This window comes from Oncorhynchus keta, unplaced genomic scaffold, assembly GCF_023373465.1.
Source record: "Oncorhynchus keta strain PuntledgeMale-10-30-2019 unplaced genomic scaffold, Oket_V2 Un_contig_777_pilon_pilon, whole genome shotgun sequence".
NCBI lineage: Eukaryota > Metazoa > Chordata > Actinopteri > Salmoniformes > Salmonidae > Oncorhynchus > Oncorhynchus keta.
In genome coordinates this window covers 93,248-120,714 of record NW_026289673.1, presented here as the reverse complement: position 1 = coordinate 120,714, position 27,467 = coordinate 93,248, and the positions used below count along the sequence as shown (strand labels likewise).

The following is a 27,467-nucleotide window of genomic DNA, read 5'->3' as shown; positions in this document are numbered from 1 at the left end:
AATAAACAAACATACAGTCAACAATACCGTAGAACAAGTCTATATAGTGTGTGCAAATGAGGTAGTGGTGTAACACAAATGCTACATAATAATCAGTATTTATTTACATTGACACAATGTTTCCAATTGTAGGCAGTCGATACTCAATTAACTGTGATGACACTTACCACGTGAATAGCGACAAAGAATGCGAATGATTTCAGTTCGTAGTGCGGAATCAACTGTTTCCTTTCTGTGTTTGGCCTCAATTCATTCAGTCGCCAATTGTATTCCGTAATGGAGACCATCCGCTTTTCTCAAATATCGTCCATGGAACTGTTGGTCTGTTTTGTAGAACAAATACTAAATAGTACAACACGTAAAAGTGCATGAACAACCAAAGAAACGTACAAAAACACCTTCGCCGTCGCTTACATTTGGGGAGAAAACTTCTGAAGCAAATGTAGCCTATGGATGAAAGAAAAGTAGCGCACGCAGCATGCTGTGTCGTTTTCTTGGTTCGTTTAGCGTACACTGTCTCAGAGAAGCCTCCAAGTTATTGCGAAAAAATAATCATTGTGCAGTACTATAACACAGAATCGTATTCAAGTAGATTTCATGAAGTTGAAGAGAAAGCCGGGTGTGAGTGTGTCCAAAATCCACGCTGATCGCTACCGGTGGCACATTCCACTTGAACGCATCGAACATGATGACATCACTCTCCTCACAGCTGGAGGGTGCTGTAGCTCTTGAAAACCCTTGTTTTCAGTAGTTAGCTTCGCACTTTGTTGGATGTGTGTGAACTACAATTCCGACATTGTGCTTTAACGTTTAGAAGCATCAATAATCATCACTTGCAAAACGGTTTTCAAAACATATGCTCCTTATCCTTCATATCAGTGAGAAATAATATTTCAAATAAAAACAATACACTTAGCCTACTGCACAGATCCATAAGCTGTGTGCCAGTTGACGAACTACACTTTCTCCACAGTTACATTTACACAGTTGTTAGGAAGACACGCTAGGCTAGATAACTAATTAGCACAGATGGCCGAAATGGAGATATGGTTGTGTGGAAACACTATGTTTTGGGACACTGTAAAGTCCATGGAGAATAAGAGCACCTCCTCCCAGCTGCCCACTGCACTAAGGATAGGAAACATTGTCACCACCGATAAATCTACGGTAATCGATCACTTCAATAAGCCTTTTTCTATGGCTGGCCATGCTTTCCACCTGAATACCCCTGAATACCCCCTGAATACCCCGGCCAACATCTCAGCACCCCCTGCATCACCTTGCCCAAGGCCCCCCTTCGCCTACACCCACATCCAGACAGCTGATGTTCTGAAAGAGCTGCAAAATCTGGATCTCTAGAAATCAGCTGGGCTAGACAATCTGGACCCTCTCTTTCTAAAAGGATCTGCCGAAAGTGTTTGCAACCCCTATTACTAACCTATTCAACCTCTCTTTTGTGTTGTCTGAGATCCCCAAAGATTGGAAAGCATTCTAGATCCAAACTGTTATAGACCTATATCCATCCTGCCTTGCCTTTCTAAAATCTTTGAAAGCCAAGATCACCGACCATTTCGAATCTCACCGTACCTTCTCCAATATGCAATCTGGTTTCCGACCTGGTCATGGCCATCAATAAAAGACAGTACTGTGCAGCCGTCTTCATCTACATGGCCAAGGCTTTTGACTCTGTTAATCACTGCATTCTTATCAGCAGACTCAATAGCCTTGGCTTCTCAAATGACTGCCTCGACTGGTTCGCCAACTACTTTTCAGATAGAGTTCAGTGTGTCAAATCGGAGGGCCTGTTGTCCGGACCTCTGGCAGTCTCTATGGGGTGCCACAGGGTTCAATTCTCGAGCCGACTCTTTTCTCTGTATGATGATGTCTGGTGATGGTGATTCTCTGATCCACCTCTACCCATTCTGTATACCTCTGGCACTTCGTTGGACACTGTGTTAACTAACCTCCAGATGAGCTTTAATGCCATTACAACTCTACTTCCGTGGCCTCCAACTGCTCTTAAATGCAAGTAAAAATAAATGCATGCTCTTCAACCGATTGCTGCATGCACCCTCCCGCCCGACTAGCATCACTACTCTGGACGGTTCTGACCTAGAATATGTGGACAACTACAAATACCTAGGTGTCTGGTTAGACTGTAAACTCTCCTTCCAGACTCACATCAAGCATCTCCAATCCAAAATTAAATCTAGAATCGGCTTCCTATTTCGCAACAAAGCCTCCTTCACTCATGCTGCCAAACATACCCTTGTAAAACTGACTATTCTACCAATCCTTGACTTCAGCGATGTAATTTACAAAATAGACTCTAACACTCTACTCAGTAAATTGGATGTAGTCTATCACAGTGCCATCAGTTTTGTCACCAAAGCCCCATATACTACCCACCACTGCGACCTGTATGCTCTCGTTGGCTGGCACTCACTACATATTCGTCACCAAACCCATTGGCTCCAGGTCATCTATAAGTCTTTGCTAGGTAAAGCCCCACCTTATCTCAGCTTACTGGTCACCATAGCAACACCCACCCGTAGCAAGCACTCCAGCAGGTACATCTCACTGGTCACCCCCAAAGCCAACACTTCCTTTGGCTGCCTTTCCTTCCAGTTCTCTGCTGCCAATGACTGGAACAAATTTCAGAAATCACTGAAGCTGTAGTCTTATATCTCCCTCTCTAACTTGAAGCATCAGCTGTCAGAGCAGCTTACCGATCACTGTACCTGTACACAGCCAATCTGTAAATAGCACACCCAACTACCTCATCCCCATATTGTTATTTATCCTCTTGCTCTTTTGCACCCCAGTATCTCTATATCATCATCTGCACATCTATCACTCCAGTGTTAATGCTATATTGTAATTATTTTGCCTCCATGGCCTATTTCATTGATCTGTATCTGTCACACACGCAAGCATGTGCATTCTCTCTCTCTCTCTCTCACACACACACACACACACACACACACACACACACACACACACACACACACACACACACACACACACACACACACACACACACACACACACACACACACACACACACACACACACACACACACACACACACACACACACACACACACACACACACACAGAGAGAAAGAGAAAGGGAAAGAGAGAAGGAGAGAGATTATGCCTACTGTATGTGTGTTGTCTGAAAACACCAGAGAATAAAAGGCCCTTTGACCACTCAAAAGAACATCTGACCTTTATCTACTTTCTCTACCCGGCAACAAGCTTCACTTAATGTCTTCAAAATCAATTCAAGTCACATTTTATTGGTCACATACACATATTTAGCAGATGTTATTGCAGGTGTAGCTAAATGCTTGTGTTCCTCGCTCCAACAGTGCAGTAGTATCTAACAATTCACAACAATACACACAAATCTAAAAGTAAAATAATGGAATTAAGAAATATATCAATATTAGGATGAGCAAAGTTGAAGTGGCATTGACTAAAATACAGTAGAATTGAATACAGTATATACATACGAAATGAGTAAAGCAGTATGTAAACATTGTTAAAATGACTAGTGTTCCATTATTAAAGTGACCAGTTATTCCATGTCAATGTATATGGAGCAGCAGCCTCTAAGGTGCTGGGTTGAGTAACCGGGTGGTAGCCGGCTAGTGATGGCTATTTAACAGTCTGATGGCCTTGAGATAGAAGCTGTTTTTCAGTCTCTCGGTCGCTGTTGCGCCTTCTTCACAACACTGTCTGTGTGGGTAGACCATTTCAGATTGTCAGTGATTTGTACGCAGAGGAACTTGAAGATTTCCACCTTCTCCACTGCGGTCCAGTCGATATGGATAGAGGCATGCTCCCTCTGCTGTTTCCTGAAGTCCACGATCAGCTCCTTCATTTTGTTGAAGTTGAGGAAGAGGTTATTTTCCAGGCACCACTCCGCCAGGGCCCTCACCTCCTCCATGTTCACACCAGTTCAGTAACAGTTCAGATTGAAGTGCACTGCCCTGTGCATTTAACCTTGCTTTCCCCTCTACAGTTTTCCCTCAATAGCTATCAGAGTCAGGTTAGGAGTTTTCTGAGAACCAGGAGGTGGGCAGAGATGGGTGGGGACAGGCAGACAGACAAACAGACAGAGCACTAGAGAAAGAAAGGGAGAGTTAGCTACTATACAATCTATCAGGTTCCAGGGATTTATTTTACACAGCATATAACAATATAATAAAATATTTAGCTAATTTATATAAAATATAATATAATATTTTAGGGTACGGGTCTAACCCAGGTTGGAGGGATGGATCCAATAACTATCACCATATTTGCGAATGCTAGCTAGATCTATGTCCACAGTTTGAGTAGGCAGTCAACATTATGTGGGCCTGCTTTGTCCAAAGATGTTTCAGTATGAAAACTCTGTGCTTTGTCTGTCTCTGTACACAAGAAGACTCATAACCTTGCATTGTGTGTGCACTACCGCCGCGTCCTTCCTTGTATCCTAGTAACCAAGGAATAGCTCAGTCAGAGGTATTCAAGCAAAATAATGAAATACAATAAGACACAAGTAAATGCTTGTTTATGCATCCCTTTCATACAACTTTTAAAGTTTAATATTAGTTTTACATCCATCAAATGTAAAAGATAAATAAAAATGATTAGCTTCATTTTTCTTAAAACCATGTATTTTTACCCCCCTACAGTAGGATTGAAATGATCCAAAAGTGATATCCGGTAACAAACTTGGCGCTTTGAGTTTGAGTTCAAGGGGGGATTTGAAGGTAAAAAATAGCGCTTTTAATAATATGTATTTTTATTATAAAGCAATTGAACTAGTCCGTGATATAGTTACAGTTAGTTTGTGGATTCTTGCATGTATTAACCTGTTTCTCTGTTTATGGGAATATGCTGTCTGGTTTTATGATAGAACTTGCATGGACCGTACAGTTGGTCTGCACAGCTTGCTTCTGTCAGTAAAACAGTTCAAGTTAGCGTTACCTAGCAAATTAGCTAGCAGTTAGCGACCTAGTTTAACTAGCTTAATGCAAATGCCATTTACTAGTTCTAACCTATACAAATGTGCTATTCACCCCCAGAAAGTGACCAACCACTCTCCCTAACTTGAGAATCTTCTGTGCAGATGGAAAACTTCATCCTGTATGAGGAAATTGGAACAGGACCCAAGTCAGTGGTTTATAAGGGGAGGAGGAAAGGAAGCATCAATTTTGTTGCAATTATTTGCAGTGACAAGTCAAAAAGACATGAAATTACTAACCGCGTAAGTATCCAGCATCACTTCCTAGTAGTACACACATCCCTTTCAACTGGTTTGACTGAGTAACATTTTACAAGCAGTTTGCTACACCCGCAATAACATCTGCTAAACGTGTATGTGACCAATACAATTTGATTTGATTTGAACACCGACTGAGCCCATGGTGTATCCACAGGTACGGCTAACTCATGACATTAAACATGAGAATGTGGTAACCTTCTATGAGTGGTATGAAACCAGCAACCATCTTTGGCTTGTAGTGGAACTGTGCACAGGTGAGATGCTTATTTGGTACTGTAAGAATACCATAGTTACCTTATGTCAACCTTTTACCTTTATGTTTTACAAAGCATGAATGTGATTTGATAGTGTATAATAGTAGGATAATAATAATCATTCATAATTTCTCTAAATTTTAGGGGGTTCACTGGAGTCAGTCATCACCCAGGATGAGTGCCTGTCAGAAGATGTAGTGAGGGAATTTGCCATCGATCTGGTCAAAGGCTTGAGATACATCCATGATGCTGGTATCGTGTTCTCTGACCTCACTCCCTCCAAGGTGCGGTACAGTATAGATGTCCTGACTCTCTCATTTTCAATTGGTCAAACAATCAACTCTATATCGAGGCTCATCTGACATTTAATACAGTTTATAGATCAAACCATCCTAACGCTTTACACCCAATGAGCTCCTTTTGTCAACTAAGCAATGCTGATTATTTCTAGCCAACATTTATTCTGTGTCTCAGTTTTGATTTCATGAAGTCAATGGAATTTGATTCTGACCTTGTGTTTTTTCCTCCTATAGATCTTGTTGGATGGCCCTGGCACTTTGAAGTACTCTAACTTCTGCCTGTCTAAAGCTGAGGGGGAGAATCTGGAGGAGTTTTTTGCTTTAGTCACAGCAGAGGAAACCGGTGGAGGGGATGGCAAAGAAAACACATCAAGAAGAAATATCAAGAGCAGAATCCAAGGTGACCCTTACAGTACATATTGTTATACCATGGCATTGTTGAATACTTGTATCTGATTGGCTTGAAGGGCTTTCTAGAGCGTGCATAATTTCCCTATAACGCACGGTATATCCCCACGGTAGAATTCAATGGCTTTAGTTCATTCTTACATGTTCTATGTTTGAGCTGCTTTTGAATGCATAAGCCGAATTGAAAACATTATTGGCATTGTTGAATTCGATTTTCATAATAGCAAGCTAGGACTGATGGTTTGGTTAGCTAAACTAGGAAGTCTGTTTGTTTGGTTACCAAGGCAACTACTGTAACTTGCTAGCTACGTCAGTAGCGCGTCATTCCTAATTTTCCATAGAACACATAGCCCCTCATTGATTATCCCTTACTTATTGAATGTTTACTAGAATGTTCTATCACATATCCTATTGTCACTACACAGAGTCGCTACATTGTTCACAGGACAAACTCAGCCTGTTTCATTACACTGGTGTCAGAAGAGAAGTGGGATCCAACTTCTGACCCCAGTGTAATGAAACAGGCAGGGAGAGGGATCCAACTTCTGACCCCAGTGTAATGAAACAGGCAGGGAGAGGGATCCAACTTCTGACCCCAGTGTAATGAAACAGGCAGGGAGAGTGATCCAACTTCTGACCCCAGTCCAACTTCTGACCCCAGTGTAATGAAACAGGCAGGGAGAGGGATCCAAAATGAAACAGGCAGGGAGAGGGATCCAACTTCTGACCCCAGTGTAATGAAACAGGCAGGGAGAGGGATCCAACCTCTGACCCCAGTGTAATGAAACAGGCAGGGAGAGGGATCCAACTTCTGACCCCAGTGTAATGAAACAGGCAGGGAGATCCAACTTCTGGTGTAATGAAACAGGCAACAGGCAGGGAGAGGGATCTGACCCCAGTGTAATGAAACAGGCAGGGAGAGTGATGTAATGAAACAGGCAGGGACTTCTGACCCCAGTGTAATGAAACAGGCAGGGAGAGTGATCCAACTTCTGACCCCAGTGTAATGAAACAGGCAGGTGTAATGAAACAGGCAGGGAGAGGATCCAACTTCTGACCCCAGTGTAATGAAACAGGCAGGTGTAGAAACAGGCAGGATCCAACTTCTGACCCCAGTGTAATGAAACAGGCAGGGAGAGTGATCCAACTTCTGACCCCAGTGTAATGAAACAGGCAGGAGAGTGAATGAAACAGGCCAACTTCTGACCCCAGTGTAATGAAACAGGCAGGGAGAGGGATCCAACTTCTGACCCCAGTGTAATGAAACAGGCAGGGAGAGGGATCCAACTTCTGACCCCAGTGTAATGAAACAGGCAGGGAGAGGGATCCAACTTCTGACCCCAGTGTAATGAAACAGGCAGGGAGAGGGATCCAACTTCTGACCCCAGTGTAATGAAACAGGCAGGGAGAGTGATCCAACTTCTGACCCCAGTGTAATGAAACAGGCAGGGAGAGGGATCCAACTTCTGACCCCAGTGTAATGAAACAGGCAGGGAGAGTGATCCAACTTCTGACCCCAGTGTAATGAAACAGGCAGGGAGAGGGATCCAACTTCTGACCCCAGTGTAATGAAACAGGCAGGGAGAGTGATCCAACTTCTGACCCCAGTGTAATGAAACAGGCAGGGAGAGTGATCCAACTTCTGACCCCAGTGTAATGAAACAGGCAGGGAGAGGGATCCAACTTCTGACCCCAGTGTAATGAAACAGGCAGGGAGAGGGATCCAACTTCTGACCCCAGTGTAATGAAACAGGCAGGGAGAGTGAGTGAGCTTTCCCGCGGTGGTCGATGAACCCTCAACCTTCTGGCCCAAAGTCACAAAAGCATGCTCAAGTGGCAGAGTCGATATCCGCGCTTATAAACACAGGGTCGCCACAATATCATATATCATATGTTATATCATATCACGGTTTTCAATATGTTGTATAATGGAGATGTCTTTGTCTTTCTTCAGGGTCTCCAATATACTGTGCACCAGAGGTGGTCAAGGGGGACCACAGTATCAGTAGTGATCTGTGGGCCCTGGGCTGTATATTCTATGAGATGTTTTCAGGTACTCATCAAATCACTTGGGCTGTGTCCCAGATCTGTTTGTCCTCTTGCCAACTCCTTTGCTCATTGTCATTACAATTAGTGACAAGTAGTTGGCACAGTAGCACAAACAGACAGGCAGTCAGGCTATCAAATCACTTGATTTATTGACATTAATAACAGTACTCATTTCATACCTAAATAGACCTTCTGTCTTGTTTTGCGGTCATTTGTCAGGAAAACCACCATTCTTCTCCGAGACGTTTTCTGAGTTGATTGAGCTGATATTACTTCAGGATCCTCAATCTCCAAGGCAAACGGGTAAAATGCCCATTTTTATTGCTTAACAAAATATGTTTTTATTGTCACAAGAGCATCTTATTTATAGGTCATATTATCTTTGTTGTTAAAGGGGCTTCTTCCTGCAAGCCTACACAAGAGTTCCAAAGCCTGCTTAAAGGTTTGCTTCAGAAAGACCCTCAGAAGAGGTACGTCCCTACTCCCTTCACCAAATCAGATTCTTGGTTTGAAGTTTCTATGATGGATAATTCATATTATCCCTTTGACATATGACCTTTGGAATGGGCGATACCTAGTCAGTTACACAACTGAATGCCTTCAACAGAAATGTATTTTTCGCATTTAACCCAAGCCCTTTAAATCAGAGCTGTGTGGGGGGCTGCCTTAATCAACGTCATCGGTGCCCAAGGAGCAGTTGTTGTTGTTGGGGTTTAATTGCCGGCAGATTTCCACCTTGCTAGTTCAGGGATTCGAAGCAGCGACCTTTCAGTGACCGGCCCAACACTCTTAACCACTGAGGCTACCTGTGTAGGACAAGTGGGCCGACATAAGTTTGGTCAGAAAGAGAGGGCTTTATCAGACTTCAGTTTTAACTGTTCTTCTCAGGATAAACTGGACTCAGTTACTGGTCCACCCATTCTGGAGAGGAGTGTTCTCTGAGGTCCACACCAGCGAGGAGGAGGAGGAGGAGGAAGAAGAAGATGTCTCATTCAGCTCCAGGTAATGTTTATGTTTCATATAACCATCAGGGAATTTATTCACAAAGCTTCTCGGAGTAGGAGTGCTGATTTAGGATCTGTTTTGCCTTTTAGATCACAATGAATAAGATTACATGGACTGGAGGGAACTGATCCTAGATCAGTACACTTATTCTGAGATGCTTTGTCAATACAGGCCTCTCAGTCTCGTTTCCTCAAAGGAGTTACCTCATTACAGTCCCTGGTGGTATGCACCATTTCCTCGAATTGTGTCCCCTGGCCTCAACACAAAGCATTATGTTGGGTATTTCATGTTTGGACATGGATTATGGACATAATGGACATGGACATCAAATCAAATTTCAAATCAAATCCAAGTTGATTTGTAACATGTTGAATTGTAGCTTTTTATTGAAGGGATACTTCAGGATTTTGGCAATGAACTCGTGAATAGCAGTTTTCTATCTCTGCATGCATTTTGAAGGAAGTTGCTAACTAGCGCTAGCACAACGGCTGGAAGTCTATAAGGCTAACAGATACCATAGACTGCTTGTTAGCATTAGTTTGCAAAACTACCTCTAACTTTCTTCATACTGGATGCAGATACTGTACATAAAAATGGTATCAACAAATTCATCTGACTCTGGGGAAGTAGATAAAGGGCCTCATTGCCAAAATCCCAAAGTATCCCTTTATAGTCTAAACCTTTGTTCTGCAATTGTAGGAAATGGACTTGTACAGCAAGCATTTGTCTGCCAATGTTAGTTTAATGTACATAGACAGATCATTTATAAACTGTTTGAGAAGCTCTGTCTCACCTGTTTCAACGCCAAACACTGTTGTGCAGTTGCATATCTTCCTCCCCGGCCTTTTCTCATGACATAACTTCTTGAGAATGCATGTTGGTCTGATGTTATCATAAACCATGCCTGTGTGTTCAGGATGGAGCCTGGACCTGCCCAATCAGATGGGTTGTACTGTGAGCCGTTAGTGGGAGGAAGACAAAGGACTTCACAGAGCACACACACACAGACACAAACGTGTTGCTGATGTTGAATATGATTTACTAAGTGCAACATGAGCATAAGATAACAGTCCTTTTCACTTGTGTAATAACCTATACCTCTAAACTCTATAACCATGTAATAACACAGCAGGTTCTTTGTAACTACAGTGTTGCTACTATAGGTGTCTTATTACTGTGTAGTTACATAAGTCTAAGGTCATGCGTTTCCTTGCTGTTTGTAGTCTGGCAATGTTTTACTAGTTTACTAGTTGATATGCACTAGCTGATATCTGACCTTTCGTTTGGCTGCAGTGTGGGGAGGAGTGGTGTCTGTGCCTCTAGCCAGTCATCAGCAGTGACACCTGTCTCAGTGACCTCCCAGGGACCAGGAGGGGGATACAGAGGGGTACAGGGAGGGGCCGCAGGGGCAGAGGAGCCCGTCCGCATGCACCCCAACAAATCATTCCGATTAGGTAATGCTTTCTGGGAAGGTGGAAGAAGACATGTTGATGACAGCTGATGACAGTGTAGGAGCTATGTCTGTACATAGTTCTATTCTTCTCCTTCTCCTAGACAAAATGACAGAGCTTAGACCAAAGAGTGCACTGGACAAAGATACCAGGGAGTCCATATTCCTCCTCAGGTATCAGTGTTCATCTCCAGTTGTTCTGATCATTTACTGAACATTGTGTTGGATCAACAACTTGACTAAGTCAAACTGGAAAATACTAATCTCATGTCTTTTTTAAAAATTAATGTTTTTTAAAATCTCAAAATGAAGCATGTTTTATGTGATCTTTTTCATCAATCAGCTCTCGTCCAACTCCAAGAATGAGTTGCACTGCAAGAGATCCACCCAACAGGACACCATTACCTCAAGTGAGTTCTTCTCTTATCAAATAGCCCAAGGAGAGCTCTGCCATACCTCTGCAACCTTCTCCACAATTACATTTGAAGTGTAATCTTTCGGTGAGATGTCTGTAATCAGAAACATGGTAATAGTAATCAGACTATTACCATGGTGCCTGTAGACTGCAGAAACTGGTAGTTGAGAATTCATTATTTTGAAAGGTTATTCTCGGTTACAGTTGTTTGTTAACCGTTGGCGCCCTCTACAGCATTCTCAGTGAAGTGCATATTTTTTCTCCAGATGGATTTCCTGTAAGCATAAGGACATTGGACATTCTTATGTATTACAAACTTCACTTTCATTTAGCCGCTTTAGCCACTTTAATTTATGAGATCTTTGCAAGTCTGGTGTGTGAGTAATGTTTGATTATTGGGCTGTAGTGGAGCGGGTCAATAGCTTCAAGTTCCTTGCTGTTCACATTACTAAGGAATTACACACACACCAACACAGTCGTGAAGAAGGTACAACAACGGCTCTTCCCCCTCAGGAGGCTGAAAATATTTGGCATGGGCCCTCAGATCCTCAAAACATTCTACAGCTGCACCATTGAGAGCATCTTAACTGGCTGCATCAGCGCTTGGTATGGCAACTGTTTGGCATCCAACCTCAAGGCGCTACAGAGGGTAGTGTGTACGGCCCAGTACATCACTGGGGCCCAGCTTCCTGCCATCCAGGACCTCTATACAAGGCAGTGTCAGAGGAAGGCCCTAAAAATTGTCAAAGACTCCAGCCACCCAAGTAAGACTGTTCTCTCTGCTACTGCACAGCAAGCGGTTCCCATGCAACAAGTCTGGAACCAACAGGACCCTGAACAGCTTCTACCCCCAAGCCTTAAGACTGCTAAATAGTTAGTCCGGGTAGCTATTGGTTAACTATTTAACTATCTGCAGTAACTCCTGACTTATCTATCCTGTTGCCTGTTGACTACTTTCTAACTACCTATATGTACATACAGTATCTACCTCCACTACCTCATATCCCTACACATGGACTCAGTACTAGTAGCATTTATATAGCTAAGTTATCAGTACTCATTGTGGATTTATTCTTTGTTATTGTTTTTGTATTATTAAAAAGAAAAACTCTGTTCATGGTTGGGAAGGTTGGGGAAGTAAGTATTACACTGTTAGTGTACACCTGTTGTGTATAAGCATGTGACAATTAAAATGAGATTAGATTTGATGTTCTACATGATCACATACTGTAATTGTGCTCATTTGTAATGATGACATCACTGTGGTCGTTGTCATCTCCAGGACAGTGTGGTGGCCAGTGGTCTGAAGGACATCAGTTACTGTATAAAGGACCTGGTGTACACTGACTCTGACCTGGCAGTCACACCTATTATGGACAACCCAAAGGTACCACAAACTACATCATGTAACTGTGCTCTTTCTCCTATTTAAACAAGAGTTTTCTTTCTAGTAATACATTGTTATTAATTATTGCATTGTTGAGTTTTGAGTTTTCATGAAAGGCATGTCACTGTATTTGTGAATGTGACATTAAAACTTTCCCTGTATTTAAGCAATAGTTTCAGTGCCCATGCTGATGGGGGATTGTAGGGAGGTGCGCGGTTCCGCTGTGCTTCCCCCATGGACGGTGGACTCGGAACCAGATAGTCCAGCGTCCCATTGTGAAATATCTATCACGGGTCCTCAGCTTTGGACTCTGAATTGTTCTTAAGAACAGAGGTGGGCAATCCACAACTCTTGTGCATTCTAGTAACAAAGATGTGTATATTTTTTCAGATTCTGAAGACCGCTCCAGTGCGATATGACCTGAAGACTTTGTGTGTCCGAGCATACTCAGGTAATGAAGAAGAACAAATAGGAAAGTCTCCACTGCTGTGCCGCTGCTGAGTAACACTTGGACACACTCTGAAATTGACAGGTGTTTAGCAGGTGTTAATATACACACACACAGGTCAGACAGACAGCTAAAACGGTTTGGGCTGTGTGATTATTGAGCTCCTCTGACCCCCCCTATAGTGGAGAAGCTGTCCTGTCTGAGCTCTGAGGACTGGAGGGTGTTTCTGCAGCAGCTGTGCTCTTCTCTGGAGGCCCAGGCTGATAAGACGACGGCGGCGGTCCGCTCTAAACTCAACCTCCTCTGCTATCTGTGTACCATAGCTGCCCACAAGGACACAGCTACCAGGCTCATCAACTCCGAGCTGGTAAGGGAAGGGTCACTGCCTGACGGTCTGACCACATGCCCAGCATGCCTGCCATTCCTCCCAGGGCTGCTGCTTTTAACAAGACATGGGCCCCTCTAGGCTAATTTAAGTGTTCAGAACTTAGGCTCTCAGAAGAGAATTCTTAGAATCACAACACAACCTCTGGCCTTGCTGAGGCTTCTCAAGTGTTAGAAAGGTGAAAGGCCGCGGCTCTACAAAGCCGTCAAAGGGTTCCTATATTTACCATGTGACCCGAGCTCCTTAGCACAGCTACAGTACGTGTTGGCCTCTGTTGATCAGCGGGAAGCTGAAACAGTAGTCAGCTAGGTGGGACCAGGAAGTTAACGCTTTCCTCAAGATAATAATAAAATGAACTTCCTATTTCCTTTACTTTTTGTTACTGAGATCCGCTCAGCTGTAATATGTTTAATGACCCTAGTTATTTATGAGAGCACAAAGACCAGGAGGATGTCCCAAATGACACCCTATTCCCTACATAGTGCACTCCTTTTGACCAGGGTCTATAGAGGTCTGGTCAAAAGTATTGCACTATATAGGGAATAGGGTTCCATTTGGACGCACAGATATCATAAAGTTACTTCCTCGTTACAGTGATGAGGTATTACGTTGTGACATAATCTGGTAAAATTTTTAAGATCAAATCTCATTTGTTTATTAATGAAATGTCCAGACTGAGGATTGATTCAACCATAGTATATATATTTCTCCTATAACTATTAACCACTAGATGGCATTCCATCACTCACTCAGATTGAACTGAAAATGACATCACCACAATCATTAGACCTCATGGTATCTTTAGTATATAATTTCTTTAGACATATTCGGACACTATAGCCAGCCGTGACTGAGTTTATGACTGATGTATTGGCAACTTGACTAATTCAGTATTGTACTACTGAAAGACGACTGGACTGAAAAAAATCATGGAAAAGTAATTCCTTCGGAAAGTATTCAGGCCCCTTGACTTTTTCCACATTTTGTTACGTTACAGCCTTATTCAAACATTTATTAAATTGTTATTTTTCCTCATCAATCTACACACAATAATGACAAAGCAAAAACAGATTTAAAAAATTTGTGCTAATTTATTAAATATAAAGAACTGAAATATCACATTTACATAAGTATTCAGACCTTTTACTCAGTACTTTGTTGAAGCACCTTTGACAGCGATTACAGCCTCGAGTCTTCTTGGGTATGACACTACAAGCTTGGCACACCTGTATTTTGGAGTTTCTCTCATTCTTCTCTGCAGATCCTCTCAAGCTCTGTAAGGATGGATGGGAACGTTGCTGCACAGCTATTTTCAGGTTTCTCCAGAGATGTTTGATTGAGTTCAAGTCTGAGCTCTGGCTGGGCCACTCAAGGACATTCAGAGACTTGTCCCGAAGCCACTCCTGCGTTGTCTTGGCTGTGTGCTTAGGGTCGTTGTCCTGTTGGAAGGTGAACCGTCGCCTCTGTCTGAGGTCCTGAGCTCTCTGGAGCAGGTTTTCATCAAGGATCTCTCTGTACTTTTCTCCGTTCATCTTTGCCTCAATCATGACTAGTTTCCCAGTCCCTGCCGCTGAAAAACATCCCCACAACACCATGCTGCCACCACCATGTTTCACTGTAGGGATGGTGCCAGGTTTCCTCCAGACGTGATGCTTTGCATTCAGGCCAAAGAGTTCTATCTTGGTTTCACCAGACCAGAGAATCTTGTATCATCCTGAGTGGCGCAGCGGTTTAAGGTACTGCATCACTACAGGACCGGGTTCGATCCCAGGTTCGATCCACTCTACCATAAAGGCCTGATTGGTGGAGTGCTGCGAAGATGGTTGTCCTTCTGGAAGGTTCTCCTATCTCCACAGAGGAACTCTAGAGCTCTGTCAGAGTGACCATTGGGTTCTTGATCACCTCCCTGACAAAGGCCCTTCTTCCCCCGATTGCTCAGTTCGGCCTAGCGGCCAGCTTTAGGAAGAGTCTTGGTGGTTCCAAACATCTTCAACTTAAGAATGATGGAGGCCACTGTGTTCTCAGGGTACTCTGCAATGATGCAGAAATGTTTCGATATACTTCCCCAGATCTGTGCCTCCACACAATCCTGTCTCAGTGTTCTACGGACCATTCCTTTGACCTCATGGTTTGGTTTTTGCTCTGTCAACTGTGGGACTTTATCTAGACAGGTGTGTGCCTTTCCAAATCATGTCCAATCAATTGATTTTACCACAGGTGGACTCCAATCAAGTTGTAGAAACATCTCAAGGATGATCAATGGAAACAGGATGCACCCGAGCTCAATTTAGAGTCTCATAGCAAAAGATCTGAATACTTTTATGTAAATGAGGTATTTCTGTTTTTTATTTTTAATAAATGTGCAAACATTTTCTAAAAATCTGTTTTTGCCTTGTCATTATGGGGTATTTATTTAATCAATTGTAGAATAAGGCTGTAACGTAACAAAATGTGGAAAAAGTCCATGGTCTGAATACTTTCTGAAGGCACTGTACATATAAGTGCGTCACATATTGTCCGTCACAAATGTCACCCTATTCCCTATATAGTATGGGCCCTGGTCAAAAGTAGTGCACTACATAGGACATAGGATGCCATTTGAGATGCAACCTAGACATTGGTAGTTCAGTCAAATCAAAGTTTATTGGTCACCTACACAGATGTTTTAGTGGGTGAAGCGACATGCTTGTGTTACCAGCTCCTAACAGTGCAGCAAAAATGTCAATCAAGTTCACTAATAATAAATATAAAAAAGTCAAGAAGTCATGACGGTCAGAACTAATCCAGTTGACAATGCAAATAACACTGTATCAGTAATCCAAATGCAATCTGCATATATCCACTGAAATATATACTAAGAATGATATGTACTGTAGATATATTGCAGTGTTAACCAACTGCTGTTGTGTTCTCTCCATTTGTGACAGTTCCCTGTGTTGACCCAGCAGCTGCGTCTAGCACCTAACTGGGATGTGTGAGTTCCTTTAGCTTCCACCTGTCCGACCCCATATATACATACATACATACATACATACATACGCACGCACGCACGCACGCACGCACGCACGCACGCACGCACGCACGCACGCACACACACACACACACACATACATACATACATACATACATACAACCATTCTCTCCATTCTCCATACGCCAGTGCATGGAAATAATGTCTAGCATGTACTGTAGCCTACTGCACTTTACAATGATCTGGTGCCTGGTCTGGATATGCTGTAAATCACTGTTAGCCTTTACAATGATCTGATGCCTGGTCTGGATATGCTGTAAATCACTGTTAGCCTTTACAATGATCTGGTGCCTGGTCTGGATATGCTGTAAATCACTGTTAGCCTTTACAATGATCTGGTGCCTGGTCTGGATATGCTGTAAATCACTGTTAGCCTTTACAATGATCTGATGCCTGGTCTGGATATGCTGTAAATCACTGTTAGCCTTTACAATGATCTGATGCCTGGTCTGGATATGCTGTAAATCACTGTTAGCCTTTACAATGATCTGGTGCCTGGTCTGGATATGCTGTAAATCACTGTTAGCCTTTACAATGATCTGATGCCTGGTCTGGATATGCTGTAAATCACTGTTAGCCTTTACAATGATCTGGTGCCTGGTCTGGATATACTGTAAATCACTGTTAGCCTTTACAATGATCTGGTGCCTGGTCTGGATATACTGTAAATCACTGTTAGCCTTTACAATGATCTGATGCCTGGTCTGGATATGCTGTAAATCACTGTTAGCCTTTACAATGATCTGATGCCTGGTCTGGATATGCTGTAAATCACTGTTAGCCTTTACAATGATCTGGTGCCTGGTCTGGATATGCTGTAAATCACTGTTAGCCTTTACAATGATCTGGTGCCTGGTCTGGATATACTGTAAATCACTGTTAGCCTTTACAATGATCTGGTGCCTGGTCTGGATATGCTGTAAATCACTGTTAGCCTTTACAATGATCTGGTGCCTGGTCTGGATATGCTGTAAATCACTGTTAGCCTTTACAATGATCTGGTGCCTGGTCTGGATATGCTGTAAATCACTGTTAGCCTTTACAATGATCTGGTGCCTGGTCTGGATATGCTGTAAATCACTGTTAGCCTTTACAATGATCTGGTGCCTGGTCTGGATATGCTGTAAATCACTGTTAGCCTTTACAATGATCTGGTGCCTGGTCTGGATATTCTGTAAATCACTGTTAGCCTTTACAATGATCTGGTGCCTGGTCTGGATATGCTGTAAATCACTGGTAGACAATGATGTGCCTGGTCTGGATCATAAAATCACTGTTAGCCTTTACAATGATCTGATGCCTGGTCTGATATGTTGTAAATCACTGATTAAATTAATACAATGATCTGCAACCTGGTCTGGATATGTGATAAATCACTGTTAGCCTTTACAATGATCTGATGCCTGGTCTGGATTCCACTGTATTTACAATGATCTGATGCTGTCTGGAAGACTATGAATTAGTAGCCTATGTGATCTGGATGTTTTCTGGATTTCTGGTTAAATCAGTGTCATAGCCTTTGGTTAGAATGATCTGATGCCTGGTCTGGATATGCTGTAAATCACTGTTAGCCTTTACAATGATCTGATGCCTGGTCTGGTGTATACTGTAAATCACTGTTAGCCTTTACAATGATCTGGTGCCTGGTCTGGATATGCTGTAAATCACTGTTAGCCTTTACAATGATCTGATGCCTGGTCTGGATCCCATGCACTGAAATCAGAGTTAGCCTTTACAATGATCTGGTGCCTGGTCTGGATATGCTGTAAATCACTGTTAGCCTTTACAATGATCTGATGCCTGGTCTGGATATGCTGTAAATCACTGTTAGCCTTTACAATGATCTGATGCCTGGTCTGGATATGCTGTAAATCACTGTTAGCCTTTACAATGATCTGATGCCTGGTCTGGATATACTGCTGTAAATCACTGTTAGCCTTTACAATGATCTGGTGCCTGGTCTGGATATGCTGTAAATCACTGGTAGAGAGATGTCCATCATCAGGATCATAAAAACACTTTTGACGTGAGGATTTATATTTTTGTTGAAAGGAATTAAGAAAGGATGTTGTATAGATTAAATGAATATAATTACAGCAACACTTATTACTAAATAGTGAAAAAATGATGTAAAAAATGGCAGTGTTATTTCTGTGTATGTTTTCCATGTATTTACACCAGACCTGTCTGTCTATTCCAGGAAGACTATGACATTAGTAGCCTATGTATATGGATGTTTTTGTATTTCAGGTTAAAACAGTGTCATATATTTATGGTTAGAACTGTGTCCTGTGTGTGTGTGCGTGTGCATGTGTGTGTGCGTGTGTGTGTGCGTGTATTCCAGGAAGTTTAAGGTGATGCGGGTGCTGGGGCTGCTGGCATCCCACTGCACTGAGCTCAGAGAGGAGACCCCCGTCACTGAGGTTAGTGGTGCTGTCTGTCACGTTGTCCGTCAAACTGCTGAGGTTAGTGGTGCTGTCTGTCACACTGCTGAGGTTAGTGGTACTGTCTGTCACACTGCTGAGGTTAGTGGTGCTGTCTGTCACGCTGTCTGTCACACTGCTGAGGTTAGTGGTACTGTCTGTCACTCTGTCTGTCACACTGGTGAGGTTAGTGGTACTGTCTGTCACACTGCTGAGGTTAATGATACTGTCTGTCACACTGCTGAGGTTAATGATACTGTCTGTCACACTGCTGAGGTTAATGATACTGTCTGTCACACTGCTGAGGTTAATGATACTGTCTGTCACACTGCTGAGGTTAATGATACTGTCTGTCACACTGCTGAGGTTAATGATACTGTCTGTCAAACTGCTGAGGTTCGTGGTACTGTCTGTCACACTGCTGAGGTTAGTGGTACTGTCTGTCACACTGCTGAGGTTAGTGGTACTGTCTGTCACACTGCTGAGGTTAATGATACAGTCTGTCACACTGCTGAGGTTAATGATACAGTCTGTCACACTGCTGAGGTTAGTGGTACTGTCTGTCACACTGCTGAGGTTAGTGGTACTGTCTGTCACACTGCTGAGGTTAGTGGTACTGTCTGTCACGCTGTCTGTCACACTGCTGAGGTTAGTGGTACTGTCTGTCACACTGCTGAGGTTAGTGCTACTGTCTGTCACACTGCTGAGGTTAGTGGTACTGTCTGTCACACTGCTGAGGTTAGTGGTACTGTCTGTCACACTGCTGAGGTTAGTGGTACTGTCTGTCACGCTGTCTGTCACACTGCTGAGGTTAGTGGTACTGTCTGTCACACTGCTGAGGTTAGTGGTACAGTCTGTCACACTGCTGAGGTTAGTGCTACTGTCTGTCACACTGCTGAGGTTAGTGGTACTGTCTGTCACACTGCTGAGGTTAGTGGTACTGTCTGTCACACTGCTGAGGTTAGTGGTACTGTCTGTCACACTGCTGAGGTTAGTGGTACTGTCTGTCACACTGCTGAGGTTAGTGGTACTGTCTGTCACACTGCTGAGGTTAGTGGTACTGTCTGTCACACTGCTGAGGTTAGTGGTACAGTCTGTCACACTGCTGAGGTTAGTGCTACTGTCTGTCACACTGCTGAGGTTAGTGCTACTGTCTGTCACACTGCTGAGGTTAGTGCTACTGTCTGTCACACTGCTGAGGTTAGTGCTACTGTCTGTCACACTGCTGAGGTTAGTAGGCGGAATGCTACTGTCTGTCACACTGCTGAGGTTAGTGGTACTGTCTGTCACACTGCTGAGGTTAGTGGTACTGTCTGTCACACTGCTGAGGTTAGTGGTACTGTCTGTCACACTGCTGAGGTTAGTGCTACTGTCTGTCACACTGCTGAGGTTAGTGGTACTGTCTGTCACACTGCTGAGGTTAGTGGTACTGTCTGTCACACTGCTGAGGTTAGTGGTACTGTCTGTCACACTGCTGAGGTTAGTGGTACAGTCTGTCACACTGCTGAGGTTAATGATACAGTCTGTCACACTGCTGAGGTTAATGATACAGTCTGTCACACTGCTGAGGTTAATGATACAGTCTGTCACACTGCTGAGACTGGCATAGTCCAGCAGCACTGCACCGGGCCCCTTCACCCTGTTGTCACAGCACCTATGCTTGTCCTCTATGTATCAATGGTGCATGTGTCCCAAATGCATAGGGCTCTGGTCAAAGTGCACTATGTAGGGAATAGGCTGCCATTTGGGATTCGATCGGTGTATCACATATAACTGTCAAAGCCATGAGCTGCTGAATAGTTGAACATCACTTTAACTGTTAGAACCAGAGCAGACAGTGTAGTAGTCTCAATAAAACATCTCACAATCGTTTACACACACACAATTCTAACTATGTGAAAGACCCCTACAACATCAACAACAACAGTCAAATCTGTTGAATTAAAATCCCCTAAATCTGTTACTAATCGCAGCAGAGGCATAGAAGTCTAGTCTCTATGCAGCATTATGATCATCCAATGGGAGTGGTAGTGAGAGAAAGTACCGGGGTGAATCACCAGATGCCACTGTAACCCAGCGGTAGTGAGAGAAAGTACCGGGGTGAATCACCAGATGCCACTGTAACCCAGCGGTAGTGAGAGAAAATACCGGGGTGAATCACCAGATGCCACTGTAACCCAGCGGTAGTGAGAGAAAGTACCGGGGTGAATCACCAGATGCCACTGTAACCCAGCGGTAGTGAGAGAAAGTACCGGGGTGAATCACCAGATGCCACTGTAACCCAGCGGTAGTGAGAGAAAGTACCGGGGTGAATCACCAGATGCCACTGTAACCCAGCGGTAGTGAGAGAAAGTACCGGGGTGAATCACCAGATGCCACTGTAACCCAGCGGTAGTGAGAGAAAGTACCGGGGTGAATCACCAGATGCCACTGTAACCCAGCGGTAGTGAGAGAAAGTACCGGGTGAATCACCAGATGCCACTGTAACCCAGCGGTAGTGAGAGAAAGTACCGGGGTGAATCACCAGATGCCACTGTAACCCAGCGGTAGTGAGAGAAAGTACCGGGGTGAATCACCAGATGCCACTGTAACCCAGCGGTAGTGAGAGAAAGATACTGTAACCCAGGGGTGAATCACCAGATGCCACTGTAACCCAGCGGTAGTGAGAGAAAGTACCGGGGTGAATCACCAGATGCCACTGTAACCCAGCGGTAGTGAGAGAAAGTACCGGGGTGAATCACCAGATGCCACTGTAACCCAGCGGTAGTGAGAGAAAGTACCGGGGTGAATCACCAGATGCCACTGTAACCCAGCGGTAGTGAGAGAAAGTACCGGGGTGAATCACCAGATGCCACTGTAACCCAGCGGTAGTGAGAGAAAGTACCGGGGTGAATCACCAGATGCCACTGTAACCCAGCGGTAGTGAGAGAAAGTACCGGGGTGAATCACCAGATGCCACTGTAACCCAGCGGTAGTGAGAGAAAGTACCGGGGTGAATCACCAGATGCCACTGTAACCCAGCGGTAGTGAGAGAAAGTACCGGGATGCCACTGTAACCCAGCGGTAGTGAGAGAAAGTACAATCACAGATGCCACTGTAACCCAGCGGTAGTGAGAGAAAGTACCGGGGTGAATCACCAGATGCCACTGTAACCCAGCGGTAGTGAGAGAAAGTACCGGGGTGAATCACCAGATGCCACTGTAACCCAGCGGTAGTGAGAGAAAGTACCGGGGTGAATCACCAGATGCCACTGTAACCCAGCGGTAGTGAGAGAAAGTACCGGGGTGAATCACCAGATGCCACTGTAACCCAGCGGTAGTGAGAGAAAAATACCGGGGTGAATCACCAGATGCCACTGTAACCCAGCGGTAGTGAGAGAAAGTACCGGGGTGAATCACCAGATGCCACTGTAACCCAGCGGTAGTGAGAGAAAGTACCGGGGTGAATCACCAGATGCCACTGTAACCCAGCGGTAGTGAGAGAAAGTACCGGGGTGAATCACCAGATGCCACTGTAACCCAGCGGTAGTGAGAGAAAGTACCGGGGTGAATCACCAGATGCCACTGTAACCCAGCGGTAGTGAGAGAAAGTACCGGGTGAATCACCAGATGCCACTGTACCCCAGCGGTAGTGAGAGAAAGTACCGGGGTGAATCACCAGATGCCACTGTAACCCAGCGGTAGTGAGAGAAAATACCGGGGTGAATCACCAGATGCCACTGTACCCCAGCGGTAGTGAGAGAAAGTACCGGGGTGAATCACCAGATGCCACTGTAACCCAGCGGTAGTGAGAGAAAGTACCGGGGTGAATCACCAGATGCCACTGTAACCCAGCGGTAGTGAGAGAAAGTACCGGGGTGAATCACCAGATGCCACTGTAACCCAGCGGTAGTGAGAGAAAATACCGGGGTGAATCACCAGATGCCACTGTAACCCAGCGGTAGTGAGAGAAAATACCGGGGTGAATCACCAGATGCCACTGTAACCCAGCGGTAGTGAGAGAAAATACCGGGGTGAATCACCAGATGCCACTGTAACCCAGCGGTAGTGAGAGAAAATACCGGGGTGAATCACCAGATGCCACTGTAACCCAGCGGTAGTGAGAGAAAGTACCGGGGTGAATCACCAGATGCCACTGTAACCCAGCGGTAGTGAGAGAAAGTACCGGGGTGAATCACCAGATGCCACTGTAACCCAGCGGTAGTGAGAGAAAGTACCGGGGTGAATCACCAGATGCCACTGTAACCCAGCGGTAGTGAGAGAAAGTACCGGGGTGAATCACCAGATGCCACTGTAACCCAGCGGTAGTGAGAGAAAATACCGGGGTGAATCACCAGATGCCACTGTAACCCAGCGGTAGTGAGAGAAAGTACCGGGGTGAATCACCAGATGCCACTGTAACCCAGCGGTAGTGAGAGAAAGTACCGGGGTGAATCACCAGATGCCACTGTAACCCAGCGGTAGTGAGAGAAAGTACCGGGGTGAATCACCAGATGCCACTGTAACCCAGCGGTAGTGAGAGAAAGTACCGGGTGAATCACCAGATGCCACTGTAACCCAGCGGTAGTGAGAGAAAGTACCGGGTTGAATCACCAGATGCCACTGTAACCCAGCGGTAGTGAGAGAAAGTACCGGGGTGAATCACCAGATGCCACTGTAACCCAGCGGTAGTGAGAGAAAGTACCGGGTTGAATCACCAGATGCCACTGTAACCCAGCAGTAGTGAGAGAAAGTACCGGGTTGAATCACCAGATGCCACTGTAACCCAGCGGTAGTGAGAGAAAGTACCGGGGTGAATCACCAGATGCCACTGTAACCCAGCGGTAGTGAGAGAAAGTACCGGGATGAATCACCAGATGCCACTGTAACCCAGCGGTAGTGAGAGAAAGTACCGGGTGAATCACCAGATGCCACTGTAACCCAGCGGTAGTGAGAGAAAGTACCGGGGTGAATCACCAGATGCCACTGTAACCCAGCGGTGAATCACCAGATGCCACTGTAACCCAGCGGTAGTGAGAGAAAGTACCGGGGTGAATCACCAGATGCCACTGTAACCCAGCGGTAGTGAGAGAAAGTACCGGGGTGAATCACCAGATGCCACTGTAACCCAGCGGTAGTGAGAGAAAGTACCGGGGTGAATCACCAGATGCCACTGTACCCCAGCGGTAGTGAGAGAAAGTACCGGGGTGAATCACCAGATGCCACTGTACCCCAGCGGTAGTGAGAGAAAGTACCGGGGTGAATCACCAGATGCCACTGTAACCCAGCGGTAGTGAGAGAAAGTACCCACCAGATGCCACTGTAACCCAGCAGTAGTGAGAGAAAGTACCGGGGTGAATCACCAGATGCCACTGTACCCCAGCGGTAGTGAGAGAAAGTACCGGGGTGAATCACCAGATGCCACTGTAACCCAGCGGTAGTGAGAGAAAGTACCGGGGTGAATCACCAGATGCCACTGTAACCCAGCGGTAGTGAGAGAAAGTACCGGGGTGAATCACCAGATGCCACTGTAACCCAGCGGTAGTGAGAGAAAGTACCGGGGTGAATCACCAGATGCCACTGTAACCCAGCGGTAGTGAGAGAAAGTACCGGGGTGAATCACCAGATGCCACTGTAACCCAGCAGTAGGTAGAGCTCTAAACAAGCGCCACCGATCCACCTGCCCAAACATGCTTATGGAGCCGTTAACAAACTGTCAAAGACACTGCGGTTAATCATTTAAAAAAACAGGATTCTATTTGATGTGAAATCTGGCGCCTCCACCCTTGATCCACGTCTTACATGGGTTTGCCATGATTTCCTGTGGTGGTTTATAGGTTTAAAGCTCATAGAGGAGGGGTATACGAGCGATATACAAAATGGCCGTCGTTAATCGGCACACCAGAGAATGGCGCAGTGACTTTTATTTTCCACAGTCTTCTTTTGTAAAGATGGCTGAGGATTTGTCGCCCCGCCCCCCACCACCCATCTGGGCACAGCTTGCTCAGATTCCCAGAGTGACAGATCCCAGAGACTTTTATCATCGTGCTCTCCACAGGGGTTCTGTGTCTGATGGTCAGCCGCAGTCATGGCCATTTCTGCTTCAGGGCAGGGCTATTGTCACCACCATCTCCATATGTCTGCCACACTGTGGATCTCAGTGGTCGTCCGTGATCCTAGTTAAAGTTTCCACTGTGAGACGAGTTCTCTCTCTTGGTCCGGGCTCGTGTTGCGCCGATTGTTTTTTGAAAGGAGTTCTCACAGTGAGACTCACAAGTTACAATGCCGCAAAGTTCAATGTTTATTGTCAGCGTTGAATTTGATGCCTCAGTACGCTCTATAGGCTACATAACAGAATCAGACGTCAAGTTGGCCCTACACTATCATTACAAACCTCCATTTCTCACAGTCCTTTAAAACAGTGAGCGGCAATGACTGCAGCTGCTATTTTTCAGGCATACTGTTGGCTTAGTTAGGACAGGAAGAGAGGAATTAGTTCAGTATTATCCTCTTTCCTCTGCCTGTCTCTATGGATACTTCAACATCATTCTAATTAAGTGTTATCTTCCCTGGCAGAGGCAGTACTTTTCTGTGCCATAAACCACCAAGCCCCAATTCAGACATTTTCTCTCTCTCATGGCAGCGCGTCAATAGTGCTGCACACACTGTCTGCTGTTTCCACCCAGTGTCCCTTAGAAACTGGCCTAGTGTGTCGTGCCGGCCGTCCCTGCAGAATGAGCAGAACAGACTGCCTCCTGCCTCCCTCCTCTCATTGTGGGAGAATTAGCCTGTTCCATTTCCTCAGACAGGGCTTGGAGGCTTGTTCTCACTCCTCACTACTGGAAACGGAACAGAGTGCTGGGGCCAATGAACACTGCTGTTGATTCTATTCAGTTTGATTTCTTGTGTCTTTTGCCAAACTATGATTGTGTAAAGATTGTTATTTTAGGGAATTTTAGGTTTGTTCAATTTTAATTTAGGTTGTTTATCCATTACTCCAAAAACATTTGAATAATTTGGTATCCATGTATTCATCATCAAAAACACATCCCAAATGGCTTGAGTCAATTATTGCTCGCTGGCCAAAGCAATATGTCTCATGTCCTTCTGATAACTATAGGCAGAGGCCATTGGTGATCTATGGGACCATAGACTCCCGAAACGCCTGAGGTCATGTGTGTCGCAGGCGTCAGCCCTAGATCAAACACCTGTCTTCTTCTGGACAGCCGTGGGATATTGATTGACCACATAACAGCATAGCAGGTCACCTTTTGTTTGTTATTAGCTTGCTCCTTCCATCAATAGGACATCAGGACATATCTGTCTGCCTGTCCTGCCTGCCATCCTGTCTGCCATCCTGTCTGCCATCCTGCCTGCCTGCCTGTCTGTCATCCTGCCTGCCATCCTGTCTGCCATCCTGTCTGCCATCCTGTCCTGCCATCCTGCCTGCCATCCTGACCTGTCTGTCATCCTGTCTGCCTGTCCTGCCTGCCATCCTGCCTGCCATCCTGCCTGCCATCCTGTCTGCCATCCTGCCTGTCATCCTGTCCTGTCTGCCATCCTCCTGCCATCCTGTCTGCCATCCTGCCTGTCATCCCTGCCTGCCTGCCATCCTGCCTGTCCTGCCCATCCTGTCTGCCATCCTGTCTGCCATCCTGCCTGCCATCCTGCCTGCCATCCTGCCTGCCATCCTGCCTGCCATCCTGCCTGCCATCCTGTCTGCCATCCTGCCTGCCATCCTGCCTGCCATCCTGCCTGCCATCCTGTCCTGCCATCCTGCCTGCCATCCTGCCTGCCATCCTGCCTGCCATCCTGCCTGCCATCCTGCCTGCCATCCTGCCTGCATCCTGCCATCCTGCCTGCCATCCTGCCTGCCATCCTGCCTGTCATCCTGCCTGCCATCCTGCCTGCCATCCTGCCTGCCATCCTGCCTGTCCTGCCTGCCATCCTGCCTGCCATCCTGCCTGCCATCCTGCCTGCCATCCTGCCTGTCATCCTGCCTGCCATCCTGCCTGCCATCCTGCCTGCCATCCTGCCTGCCATCCTGCCTGCCATCCTGCCTGCCATCCTGCCACCCTGTTTGTAATGAGTGAATGATCAGGCTCAAACCACTAAATGTCACAATACATTCATTCAGCTAAATCACATACCAGGGATATTTTATTGATTCAATTGATCAGTTGCATTAATGTGATGTTTAAATCAAATTTTAAAATCGGACAAATCACAAAGCTACTGCTTTGTTAGTTTAATCGTAAGAAATGTAGTATTTTCATGTCACTTTGGCCCATTGCCCTTGGTGTGATAATTTGTCTTCATGCCTGCTGAGATGTCTCCAGGAAGACTCCAGTCTCGTGTTGTTCTGAACCACAGCTGAGACGTGATGATAGTGATGATGAGTAACAAAACCTCGGTTGCCTTGAGAAACTGGTCTCTCTGTCTCTCCCTCCCCAAGCCTCGCAGGGATGCTTAATGTTGCATGGCCTTAAACTGTCTGTAGCCTCAGTAGTCTAAAGCTCTGCCTTATGGGTTGGGGGGATGGAGGAGGGGAGGAGGGGGGGTAGTAGCGGATTGTACAGGAGCGATAGTGATGCGTTTGGAGGAAGTAGCCGTGTGTTGTGGCTCCAACTTAGCCTGTTTGTTTTCTTGAACAG

At 45.2% G+C, this 27,467-nt stretch overlaps 2 protein-coding genes across 2 annotated transcripts in view; one reads left to right on the top strand and one right to left on the bottom strand.

Annotated features, from left to right (window-relative positions):
* trak1a (trafficking protein, kinesin binding 1a) overlaps positions 1 to 707 on the bottom strand; it is a 97,493-nt gene extending 96,786 nt beyond the window's left edge. The window contains exons 1-2 of the mRNA XM_052511981.1: positions 415 to 707; positions 168 to 323 (exon numbers count right to left, since the gene is read on the bottom strand). The gene's annotated coding sequence lies outside the window, so the exon portion shown is untranslated. The remainder of the gene's footprint in view (positions 1 to 167; positions 324 to 414) is intronic.
* A 3,991-nt stretch (positions 708 to 4,698) lies between these two features.
* The window catches only part of ulk4 (unc-51 like kinase 4), a gene marked incomplete at its 3' end in the record, with an annotated part of 112,954 nt that continues 90,185 nt past the window's right edge, over positions 4,699 to 27,467 (top strand). Inside the window, exons 1-17 of the mRNA XM_052511986.1 lie at positions 4,699 to 4,766; positions 5,126 to 5,263; positions 5,436 to 5,535; positions 5,680 to 5,819; positions 6,069 to 6,234; positions 8,197 to 8,295; positions 8,511 to 8,594; positions 8,686 to 8,761; positions 9,180 to 9,293; positions 10,590 to 10,750; positions 10,851 to 10,920; positions 11,090 to 11,156; positions 12,444 to 12,548; positions 12,939 to 12,999; positions 13,179 to 13,363; positions 16,309 to 16,355; positions 18,757 to 18,835. Coding sequence (XP_052367946.1) covers positions 5,126 to 5,263; positions 5,436 to 5,535; positions 5,680 to 5,819; positions 6,069 to 6,234; positions 8,197 to 8,295; positions 8,511 to 8,594; positions 8,686 to 8,761; positions 9,180 to 9,293; positions 10,590 to 10,750; positions 10,851 to 10,920; positions 11,090 to 11,156; positions 12,444 to 12,548; positions 12,939 to 12,999; positions 13,179 to 13,363; positions 16,309 to 16,355; positions 18,757 to 18,835 — 1,692 coding nt within the window. The remainder of the gene's footprint in view (positions 4,767 to 5,125; positions 5,264 to 5,435; positions 5,536 to 5,679; positions 5,820 to 6,068; positions 6,235 to 8,196; positions 8,296 to 8,510; positions 8,595 to 8,685; positions 8,762 to 9,179; positions 9,294 to 10,589; positions 10,751 to 10,850; positions 10,921 to 11,089; positions 11,157 to 12,443; positions 12,549 to 12,938; positions 13,000 to 13,178; positions 13,364 to 16,308; positions 16,356 to 18,756; positions 18,836 to 27,467) is intronic.